We start from the raw sequence: 12576 nt of genomic DNA, 5'->3' as shown, positions 1-12576 counted from the left end.
AAACCCTTATACACATCTGAACTTGGTCAAAACTTCACTCATCCTCTCCCATTTCATTCTTCCTCAAACCCAGACTTCAGTTTCTGTTTCCCAATATGGCTAGTGGCACTATTGACATTTCAGTCAGGTTCTTTCTTGTAGGGGGCTGTTCAGTGCATTGTAGATGATTACCGATGCCCCTGGCTTCTACCACCTAGGTGCCAATAGCAGCCTCCCTCAATTGTAACAACCAAAAATGTCTCCAGAAATTGTGAAAGGTCCCAATTGGGACAAATCACCCCTGATTGAGAAACAGTGCCCTGCAACCAATCTGTTGCTTAATTTTACTGATTCTGTTTTCTAAATTTACCTTTAATCCCTCCTCAATCTTCATTCCATTCCCTAACTTCCATTCCTCTTCTTTCCTTCCTTCCTTCCTTCCTTCCTTCCTTCCTTCCTTCCTTCCTTCCTTCCTTCCTTCCTTCCTTCCTTCCTTCCAGGTTTTATTTATTTGTTTTTGAGAGAGAGAGAGCACAAACAGGGGAAGGGCAAAGAGAGTGAGGGAGACACAGAATCTGAAGCAGGCTCCAGGCTCCAAGCTGTCAGCGCAGAGCCTGATACGGGGCTTGAACCCACGAACCATGACTTCATGACCTGAGCTGAAGTCGGATGCTCAACCTTCTAAGCCACCCACGCACCCCATTCGTCTTTATTTCAAATACTTGAGTTTTTTTCATAAGAGTCTGACTAGCCTTCTTGTGTTCAGTCTTGTTTCCTTCCCATCCACCCCTTCAGTACTGCCAAATGTGTCTTTCTAAAATGTGGAGCTGTTCTCTGTTTACAATCTCTGAGTAGTTTCCAGAGGGGACCCACATGAATTGGCTTCTCTCTTTAGCCTCATTCTTCAAAGGCACTCACACTCACTAAGGTTCTTGCTACACCTACCTGTGTACTATTGCCTCTTCCCACTGTTACCATACTTTGTTTCAAATTCTACTAAGACATCACATTCTCCATGGTAGCTCTTGGTCACTTATTTCCAAAGAATCTGTCATGGTAAAGAGCATTTTATTTTTTTGACATCTGTCCTCCCTCATCATTTTCAGGGGCAGGGACCATCTTTATCTGTTTTTGGCTTGTAGATATTCAGTAAAGGTGTGAACTATTTATTAGTATGCCTTGATAGATGTAGTAACTTCCTTGTTACTTCTAGGAACTCTGTTCCCTGTGTCAGCAGTGAAATTATTTTCCTAATATTTTTAATCTAGAGTTTGACAAGATTTTGACCAGAAATCTTGAACTGTAATTTTAAGAAGTCATCTATTCAGAAGAGAATTGAAGAAAAGCAGTGTACTTGGTTGATACTCAAATTCATAAGGCACGCTTGTAAAACAGCTAGTTTAAAGATTTTTATTCACAAGGGAATTGAATTTATGGATTAATTGTGCAGATTAATATAATTATATGAATTAAAATGTGGAAAGTATTTATAAGACTCAAAACACTAGATTTCCGCTGATAGGGATTTGTTGATTGGTCATATAAGATGTGTAAAGGCAATATCATTGTCTTAACTATTTTTGTTTCTTGTAAAATACATATATTGCAACACCCTGCACTATTTAGAAATTTACTGCTTGTCAAATGGGGGAGAAGTTCTTAGATAACCCTAGAGTTCCTACTTCCCTTCCCTCCATGCCCTAAATAAATACATTTGTGTGTTTGGGTTTTCCTGTGGATTGGAACTAGTTAGTTACAGTCAGGCTGACCAACTGCACTACACCTAGAACTTTAATTAAAAGGTGAAGAGAAAAAAAAGCCTCAAGGTTTGTAGGGCTTTTTGGAAGATAACCCAAGTGTAGCCTCACTGAAAAATTGAAGGATTAAAGATAGGGAAAGAGGGAATGAACTAGACCTTTCTCCAATTCAGAAGAGTTCTTCATCCAGGCACAATGCCTTGGGAGGTTGTGAATAATTATTTGTTGAATGAATCTATATGTAATATGAGTTAAGCCAGAAGTGATGACTCTCTGCTTCAGTTTTTAGGGAGTGGCATAAAATGTATCAGTTGCTTCACAACAGATTCTTAGAATAAGAAAAGTTGTTATGGAGGTTTCCAGAAATAAAGCTGGGTGGAGCCAGGTTACCTACAGGGAAGGGGCCTCCCTTTCATACCTGCTCTCCAAGGGCTGAAGAAGATCATAGACATATGTGACACCCAGCCTATTACTGTTACCTGAAGAGTCGTGTTGCCATGGGCCAGACTTGGCTTGCCTGTTTTCTAACTTCTTCTCTTCCATACTCTCCTTTCTTTACTGGTTAAAATTCTCTTTAGGACCTTATGTAGCTTTAGGAAAGGAAGATGTTGTGTAATTGAAAGAAATGAACTTTATTTGGGCTCAAAGCAAAAAAGCCTGGTAAAGGCTGTTTCCAGAAGAACTTCTACTCAGAACTTGGAAAATTTTGCATTCTCGTGCTTCTGTTGCATATATATCATCACATGCTTGTTTTCCAGACTGTAAAATAAGCTAATGATATTTTGGATACACATTTTTTAATAGTTTGGGTTCTTGAAATTATTTTTAAAATCTGTTTAAGGCCCTACTCAGCAAAAGATACTATGGTTGTGAGCTACCTTGTTTTCTGTATACTTTTTAATATAGTAGAGGTCAACTTTTCTCAGGAAGTTTATTACCTGTTACTGGATTAATCTAGTTTTAAATAGGTGAACATTTTTAACCTAGTGCTTATATAAAGTTCTTGTATTTTAATAGAATATAGTCGGTTCTCATTATTTAGAGTAGTTGTGTTCTATACAGGCATCACGAACACTGAATTATCAAATACTCAAAGATTGCTTCTAGGAGATACAGAGAGTTAGGTTCCTACAAGCCTCCGATCACATTTTCATCAACCAGTCAATACATAAGCTTGTTGTATGTGTGTTTGTATTTAAAGACCCCTCATTTAATATAGACAATTGATTCATTACCATTGAACTCATGGCCAACAGCACTATAATTCATGCCTGAGCATAGCTTATAACGTTCTCTCCGTAAGACACATCACAGCCTTCTTGCATCCAAGAATAGACCGTGCTTCAGCACTATGCTTGGGAGCTGTTTTACACAGTGAAAACACCAACAAAAAGCACAGTATTATGAAATGCATGGTGCCAAATAGATCACAAAAAGGACACTTGTTTATAGTATGGGAGCTGAAATAAGGCAGAGTGTTGCCTTGATCAACCTCAGATGGAAGCATGCATGTCAGGCGATTGCATCTTTCCACTACGAAAGACTAAGAAGGTACCTCAAGTACTGATTTTGGAGTTACAAATACATTTTAGTGAGTAGACAGATTCGTCACATAATGAGAATGGACTATAATTGTTTTAAAGAAGCTTATGATTGAATACTTACAGTATTCAAATATGGAACAATGTTTCTATCGTCTTGGGGGATGTGGGAGTTTTGGGGTAAGTGGAGTCATCCTCACAGATTTCATGTTCTGTTGTCCAGTGCAATAAAATGACTGCTTTCAATCTGTCATTTTATTTTCTGCCTGATAGGGAACAACCCATCTTCAGCACTCGAGCTCACGTCTTCCAGATTGACCCAAACACAAAGAAGAACTGGGTACCCACCAGCAAGCATGCAGTTACTGTGTCTTATTTCTATGACAGCACAAGAAATGTGTATAGGATAATCAGTTTAGATGGCTCAAAGGTAAGTTATATCCTCTTTAAATGATCTTGCTCTTTTGCTTTTTATAGTAGAGCATCTTCTGTTTTATTTGGGGAATTTTCATCTTTATTAAGATACAATATTTCCTTTTGAGTTTTAAAAACTTCAAAAAGCCAAAATTGATCATTTTTAGCAACACTTTTTGTCTTTTTATCTTCTAAATTACTTGGATTGACCACCTTATTTATATTGAGTTACATTCCAAAATATTCTACAAATTTTAGGTTAGTTTATTCGATATATTATACATTCATTGCATATCTATTACATGTCAGGCACTATGCTAGTTGCTAGGAATATAGTGGTAAACAGAATGGACAGTTTCTACACTGTTGGAGCTTACAGTCTAGTGAGGAGCTAGAATTCTTTTCAGATACACTTTTGTAGATTATTCAGTAATTCTAAGTCCCTAAATGGTATGAATTCTGGTCAGTGTCAGCATTAAAGCTGACATCCCTTACTCTGAAGGGAAGCATGTGGACAAGACCTAAGTTTTTATTTTTAGGAGAGGCAAATAGTATAATGTTTAAGAGCATGGACTGCCTGGGTTCATATCTTAGCTCTGCCATCTACTAAGTTTTTGACTTCTGGCAAATTACTTCTCTGAGCCTCATTATTCTTAGTAAGGATTAAGTGAGTTAATATCTGCATAGCACTTTGATCATTGTCTTATAGATAGTATGCCTTTCAAAGGGGGGAAAATTCCATTTTTTATCAATGAATTTTGAATAAGAAATACCAAACATCAGATTCTGGATAAAATGTGTATAGAAGGACAAGGGTTTCATTCTTCTCCTTCACGTTTTTTTTTAAAGCCATGAGGCCTTTGAACTTGCAGAAATTTTAGCAGGTCAGCCCAGGGTCTAAGCACACACTCTAGACCTAGACTCCCTGGTTTGAATTTTTGCTCTACTGCTTCCTAGCCATGTGACCTAGATCGAGCAAGATAGTTCATGTCTTCACACCTTAATTTTCTCATCTGTAAAAAGGAACTAATAAAAACACCTACATCATTACACCATGGGATTCATGTGAAGATTAAGTAATTCATGCAAAAACACGTAAAGGGTGTGTAGTAACCACTATACAAATACAGCTCTTGTTATCGTTATTAATATTTTTAGGCTATTAGGTATTGCCTAGTGGTTTGGGGAAACAAAAGATAATTTAAACTCAGCTTTCAGTTCATTTTCTCTTGTGCTCACTGCTTATCTCCTTAACTAGATTACAGAACCCCAGGGGCTATTTGCCCCTTATCTTCTACTTAAGTGACTAGTACGTATTTATTAGAATAATTGAATCTCTTTCATTTTTACTTGGAGGATTTAAAGGACTTGAGAAATACTAATAGTTAATTTCTATAAAACTTCTTTAATGAAGAATAAGTTTGTCATATTTTGTAACTATTTAGTGACATCAACAGATATTAATTGTTGTGATCTCAGCCACTAGAATATTAATTTCTTTCTTTTCCCTGACTGGAACTTTCAGTTCTCTATAATCTGTATTTCCCTCTTGGCCCAAACCACAGATAAGATGGAGTTTTATCAGATGGGAGACTTAAATAGAATAAAGTTCAACTGAAGTATTCCCATGTTCCATGTGATTAAGTAACTCTTATGTGTCCTTCCTTCTGAGGCGATAGGAACTATTGCTTCTGGCCTCCATTCTTGAGTATACTTTGCAGCTTGTAAACATTACACTCTTAAATAGCTCTTGTGAACAAGTTTTTATTTATTTTAACAAAATCTACCCTCTGTAGCAGTTATGATTTCTATCACATGTTCCATTTTCTAGTTAACTTTTTTAAAACTGATGCTGGTAACTACTGCAGTTCCCTGCAGGCAGAGTTGTTTTTGGTAAGCAATAGTGTAAGCAGAGTGGCTTACTTGTGGCTAACTGAGTGTTTTCTCCTCCCCGCCCCACTTCTATTTCTGCACTGCGTGATGAGTTGGAAAGCCCTTAGGTGCCCCTGATTAGAAAATGTCCATTTGTTCTCATTTAATGCCCTTACTGTGCATGTAAAGTTTGCTTAAAGGCTTTCTAATCATGCTGCAGAGACATCAGCATGGCCGAGGGCCAAGATAAGGGCACTACATGATCTGTAATGACACAGCATTTCTACCTGTTTTCCTTGAAAGGATGGGAACTCTGGGATTGAGAGAAAATTTATTTTAAAGAATTGAGATTTTCCTTTTAAGTGGATTCATCTTCAAAAAATTCAAACCATTCTATTCAAAGAATTCTAATGAATAATTTTTTTAAGTTTTTTTGGGGGGCAGGATGGAGCAGAGAGAGAGAGTGGAGGGAGGGAGAAAATCCCAAGGAGGCTCCCTGCTGTCAGCACAGAGCCTGATGTAGGGCTCAAACCCATGAACCATGAGATCATGACCTGAGCCAAAACAGTGTTGGACACTTAACTGACTGACCCACCCAAGCATCCTATGAATAATGTTTTTTAAGTGTGGGATCGTCTTTCATTTTAAAGTTTTTCTTCAGTGATTAAAGAATCCCTAAGCAAGTAATCCCCAAGACAAGTGGAGGCAAGGAAAAGTTCAAAATGGGGATTAAAATGGGACTCTTAACCTTAAAAGCATCAAGAAGTTCATTTGAAAGAGCTGAAAGTGAAGGTCTGTGACCTACAGCAAATGGGTCATTTTTCTTACATGTTTTCTTACAGGTTTTCTTATAAAACCTATTGCTACCTCACTTTTTGAGAGTTACTGAGATCCCATGTAAAATGCCCTTCTCTCCTTGAAAACACTTAGATCTCAGCTTACAAGCACCCTCCTCCGGGAACACTCAAGGACCGCCAAATCTAACCTAGTACCTGCCAGTCCTTGCCTTCTAGACTCCCTTTCTCTATCAGATACTGGTCTTACAGGCTTCGCAGCACATAACACTCTGAAATTACATTAGTCAGTTACTTACGTATATGTTAATTGACTGACTGTTCTTGGTTTAGAATGTAATCCACAGTTACATTACCGTTCAGTGTTGCATTTCAACTCTCTAGAATTGTGCTTGGCATTTAATAGATACTCAGCAAAAAAAAGTTGCATAACCAAATGATTCCATAACCAGATTCCTTACCTTTTTTTATATTTTGTTATTAACCATTTGTTAATATATCCTTTTCCATTGAGTCTTTTCATTTCATGACTACCTGCAATTTAGAGTACTTTGTTAGCCATATTTTACAGAATCTAAAATGACACGCTAGGAAAAGCAGCTTTTGAACTGAAGGGGAAGGAGGTTTGAGTATGAGTATTTAAATTTTGTCACAGGTAAAAATGCTTAATCAAGGGTAAGGGCTCTCATAGAACTACAGATAACACATCTGCTTTTGCGACAGAAAGCAAGGGGCCAGCTACTCTTACTATCTTCTTTAGTAGGACAGGTGTCATACATTTATTATAACTTCATCAATACATGCATACTCATAAGTATTTATATTTGTACTGTTCACGTGTTCAATAGATTTTGCTTTGTTCTGAAAATGCTTGATTTTCATTCTACATTTGGTAGTTCACCAAAAAACTGCTTATGAATTTGGTAACATGTTTATTTCTATTATTACTGGAATCACTTTGTAATCTGAATTTTGGAGGGCATTAACTCACTAACTTAACTGATTATATACTTTTATAGTACTGGCAGTGAGAAGGTACTTCTCTTAATATGATACACAGTAATAGTTGGAATTTATTATGGTGTTCACCAAAATCAATATTTAATAACACCAAAATACTAATTTTGTAAGAAACTATGTGTTAAATAGAAATGATAGTGAATCTCAGTATCATGAATTTATACCACTTTGTGGGAAAAGAAGTAAAGTATATATTTAGGGGTTGTTTTTCCCTTGAGTAAACTCATTAGAAATCCTTTGTTTTTTTACAGAAGTAAATAGTCCTGTGTTTAAATGCCTGTTTGCTAACTTTTGGCTTGTAACTCATATTTATTTTATTTTTTAGGCAATAATTAATAGCACCATCACCCCAAACATGACATTTACTAAAACATCTCAGAAGTTTGGCCAGTGGGCCGATAGCCGGGCAAACACTGTTTACGGACTGGGATTCTCCTCTGAGCATCATCTTTCAAAAGTAAGTCAACTCATTAGATTGCGTGGAAATCTTCATCTTCAAATCATAGGTCTTAAATATATAATAGCAAATGAAAAGTGTAAAATATAGGAGAAATTTAATACTCTAGAACAATTATAGTGATTTTAAAGCAAGAAGTGAGAGATCATTGGATTTCACTGTCAATTGGGAAATAATTTATACACATTAAAAACGGTCACCATTGATAGAGAAGTATTTGGGTGGTTAACTCTCTGTATGGTAGTTCACATAACAGTTGGGGATTATCACTTCTGAATGGACTTTGCCCAGGGATTAGCACCCTTAGTGGAGATGGTCTGCAAGAAGGTAAACAGCAAGCTCTTCTGAATTGTGAAAACGTAAGCTGATAGTGATACAGATTTCAGCTTTTTGACATGACAGCAGGCACTTAAGAATTACTTTGTTTAGGGAAAATGGTGCTTTCTCTGAGAATTACTTCAAACTCTGTAATATAGTACAGAGTGGTGAGATCTAACAAACACATGAAGAGTTCCTGCAAGATACTGACCAAGTGAATGACTGTGGCCGGAAAGGCCAACAAAATACAGAACATCACCAGGCTAATTACTGGAAATAAAAGAGTTGTCCCGCGTACCAGCAGCAGCTTGCAGTGTTTATACTAGCAGTGCCTTGTGGGTGTCATCCACAAAGACTAAGGCAAAGGAAACTGTCTCAGGATAAGATACTGATCAAGGAGATGAGGAGTACTCACTTGGCTCGTCAGATTTTATGCTCACCAGACCCAAAGATTTATTCTTTGAACTTCTCTATTTGAAATGTTCAATTAAAAGGATAACCCTACCTTTCACAATAATTTGATGCCTTTTGGGAGTTACAAATGTTCAGCTTCAGGGTCATCAGACTCTTGTAGGTATACACTGTTTATGTTTACACTGTAAGCTATTCATTACACAAATCATTCTGATGCTTAAAAATAAGTTCTTTTTAAAAATAATCTTACGTTTTTGTGAATATTGACTCGTGGGTATAGTTAGATCAATAATTGAAGTAATCTTTGCTTCCATTTTTTTTGGTTGTAGACATTACTTAACATGGTTGTTTTCAAATATTTTTATTACCTTTAATATAAATTACAGTTTAGGGACCAATTTTAAGGCCATTTTAACTTTCGCCTTCATGATTATAAGTCCATTCTCTGTAGGATGATGAAAATGAAAAAGTGTTACTGATTTGTTTTCTGTTACACCCATCTTACTCCCTAAATACATTTCTTGGACTGTGGTAAAGGTATGAATTCTAGATTCAAAGTATTTCAACATAGCAGGGACACAGGTATCCAGCTGAGCATTGCCCCTCCGGAAATAATCCCCTTAGGAAATTACACATTTGTTCTAATAATTTTGCCATTACTCAGATGGAACCTTTTTGGAACTTCCTTTTGGAATTGTCTATTAAAGTCTAGAGCAAAAAAAGTTGATATATTACCCTTGCTAAATTTCTTGACAGGAACTAAATTGTGGATTAATTTCTCAAATAAACTTGTATGAAATGATTTTTGGGCATAAGTAATTTTGACTGCAAATTAAGTTTTTGTCACATCTTTGAGGTTACTAGGCAGCTAGCTAATGTGGCAAAGTAATAGCTTATTAAATTCTTTCAGTTATACTATATCCTTTCATTTGATCTTTTTTTTCTGAGAATGGCTTTTATATTTCAAGAATTTTTCCTCTTTCAAATTAACATATACTTTTGACCAACCTTACTGATAGTGATTCTTAGTATTTTGAGGGAGAATCTACATTAAATAAACTAGACTTGGCTCCAGGAATTATTCACTGGACTTGGCTCCAAGAGTTGGTGATCAGTCTCTTCATAATGTTTTTGTCCAGAGATGACAAAATCATGATTTATTTTCCATGCTACCTTAAAGACCATTGTTGCTGCTTTATAGACTCTAGGGGATCCCAAGGAGTTTATAATCTTTTACATAAATGAAGCAAGCATGTAATTATTCTGGCTTATTTTATCATTAAAAACCGTAAGTGAATCAAAGCATTATAAGGGTTTTAGAAAGTCTGAAGGCAATTCTAGACAAGGATCTCTCAAAATAAGAGAGAGTAGCAGTATTGAGAGAAATATTTGGTCCGTAGGGTTGATGTATGAGGAAAATTGCAACTGTGCTTGGATTGTTAGGGTGCTTACTAAGTTGTATTTTGTTACCATGGAAACGCAAACCTATAAAAATTAACAGTAGTGTGAGCCTTTATGAAGTTGAAAGAGTTTTAAACATTAACTATGTTGGAATGCTAGATGAGTGTAAGAAAAACTGTGTTCTACTTCAAATTACATTGAGAGAAATTAATTGTGGTTTCCTTTTTATTCCATTTACACAAGTGTGAATGAGACCTTTTTAGCTTTGTGTTCAGATTACTTGAACAGAATACCTCTTTACTTGAAAAAGGAGTAGTAATATACATTCAGTTCCCTGATCTACAAGTTACAGGTGACAACTTTAATGTAAGAAGGAAAGTTGTAATGAAAACTTAAATTTTAGCCTTCTTCCAAATGTCCAAGGCAGGTTAGAGTACAATGACCTTTCCTTCCCAAGTTTTCCTTCTCAATATCAAAATGAAATCAGGGTTGGCTTATGGGGTTTGAGTAGGGAACCATAATTTCATATTTTAATTACCAGCTTTAGCTGGTGCTTTAAGTTGCATAGAGATTTTTGACTTTTTAATTTGATTATTGTGTAGCCTTAACTTACTCTGAGAATAATGTAGACTAGTTTCCACTTCCAAAGCAGTAATAGATAATCTTTGTGGCTCTGACATTTCTAGATTACTATGGATTTGTAGGAATTAGCATTTTATGTACCATAGTTCGTTGTTGTTGTTACCAATTTTAAAGACCTTTGTGGAGTTCGTGTTATTCCTCTTTGCTGTTGTACATTAGCTGTTTAAGAATCTTTGGAAATGAAGTTTTAGTAATGCTATTTAGCGATAATAGTAAATGTTGCCATTTATATTGTTGAAAATAAAAAGCCTCACATAATATGAGAGTTTATGTTCCAGTAAAATTTAAAAGCACACTCCAAATACCGAGATGTTTATGAGTAAATACCTAAAAGATTCATTTTTTTCCCTGTGATAAACAAAGTATGCTAATCTTTACTGATTCCACTCCCATCCTATACTCTGCACCTTGGTCTTAGTAAAGTGTATCTGAACACTGAGGAAGAGACGTAGATAAACTAGCTGACCTCAAGTTCTAAGTTAGTTATCATGATGTCTTTGACTGCAGTTTGTCCAAGGAGTTTGTAGCGTACAGATAAGTGTTTGGTATTAGATTTCTTTTTCCTTCATTTTCGTATTACACCTATAATTGATTTGATGGCTACGTCGCTTATGTTAAGAGTCAGTTATTCAGCAATTGAAAGAAAACCAAGGTAAAAGTGGGCAGTGAGACCTGTTTTTATTTTATTTGGTTAATGTATATAGTCTTTATACATTCAGTTCGCAGAAAAGTTTCAGGAATTTAAAGAAGCTGCTCGACTAGCAAAGGAGAAATCACAAGAAAAGATGGAACTTACCAGTACACCTTCACAGGTGGGTATTTAATTTCTATTCCTATTTTTGAGCCTCACTCATTTCCGATGGTATCCTTTATGCCAGGGTTACGTTTGGGAAAACAATGGCAAATTTAAGGTAATTTCCAAAGTGGACATAGAATATGCCCTTCACTTAATCTGTAATAGTGGAGAAAGGTGGTTTTTTGCTGTATGCCAATGTCTGCAAGAATCTGGGGAGGAAATGAGTTTAATAATTATAACTCAGATTTTTTGATGTGCATATAACTTTAAAACAATCATGTGTAAAAAGCATAGATTGGCCTAATGTTTTATGTTCTGTGATGGTCAATCACAAGAGGAGACACAGGAGAGGCTCAGGAAAATGAGTTTATTGTACTCACAGGTCTTAGAAAAAGGCAGCATAGCATACATCTGAGGGGCACATAGGGAAGCCTCAGGGTGGTCAGGAGGCAGAAAGCAGGAGCATGGGAAAAGCTGAGGCTAGAGCTATATTGGAGTTTCCTTGGGAATGGCAGGGCAGGGTAGACAGTTTATTTGGCTTGTTGAATAATTTCTGTAGGCTCTAAACTTATAGGGTATTCCCTTGTTGCCTGGTATCTGGCTCTGGGATGATTAAGGCAGAGGAATTTTACATCCTGGGTGTGTGGGCCTGATGAAGGAGGTAGAGCTCTGCGTTGGTTAGTTTGCATATCAAAAGCATGCCCCCATCTTACCTCCTTGCTCTAAGAATTGGCTAGCCAGAAAGGTTTTTTTTTTTAAGATGTCAAAATGTCAAATACATAGAAAATTTAAAAAAAAACATCTGTTTTATTTGATTTTAGTCTGTTTTCCTTGATTTTAAGTGTAATTAAATCTGACAGTTGGGACATCTTTATACTTAGTACCGAGACCCAAACAATTTTCCTTTAACAATTGATTTAATACTGTGACTTGCCCATCATAATCTTCCTTCATTTGGAAATTAATTAGATCTCCGAGTTAAGTTCCTTAAATACTCCTATTTCAGTACTTTTACAGAGGTTTTAATGTACATGGTATGATTCAACTTTTTTAATAGGCTTTTCTAAAATTAATTTTCAGGGATGCCTAGGTGGTTCAACCAGTTAATGTCCACCTCTTGATTTTAGATCGGGTTTTGATCTCACAGTTCGTGAGTGCCAGACCCATGTCC

The 12576-nt window shown here is 36.2% G+C and overlaps 1 protein-coding gene across 3 annotated transcripts in view; it reads left to right on the top strand.

The window, feature by feature from the left end:
- The window catches only part of HOMER1 (homer scaffold protein 1), a 142952-nt gene that overhangs the window by 50637 nt on the left and 79739 nt on the right, over window positions 1-12576 (top strand). For all 3 annotated transcript variants that reach the window (XM_019835916.3, XM_019835915.3, XM_019835918.3), the window contains exons 2-4: window positions 3551-3707; window positions 7703-7834; window positions 11329-11421. In XM_019835916.3, the coding sequence (XP_019691475.1) occupies window positions 7733-7834; window positions 11329-11421 (195 nt within the window). In that variant the 5' untranslated portion in view covers window positions 3551-3707; window positions 7703-7732. The remainder of the gene's footprint in view (window positions 1-3550; window positions 3708-7702; window positions 7835-11328; window positions 11422-12576) is intronic.

The sequence above is a fragment of the Felis catus genome, chromosome A1, assembly GCF_018350175.1.
Source record: "Felis catus isolate Fca126 chromosome A1, F.catus_Fca126_mat1.0, whole genome shotgun sequence".
NCBI lineage: Eukaryota > Metazoa > Chordata > Mammalia > Carnivora > Felidae > Felis > Felis catus.
This window is presented reverse-complemented; position numbering and strand designations above follow the sequence as displayed.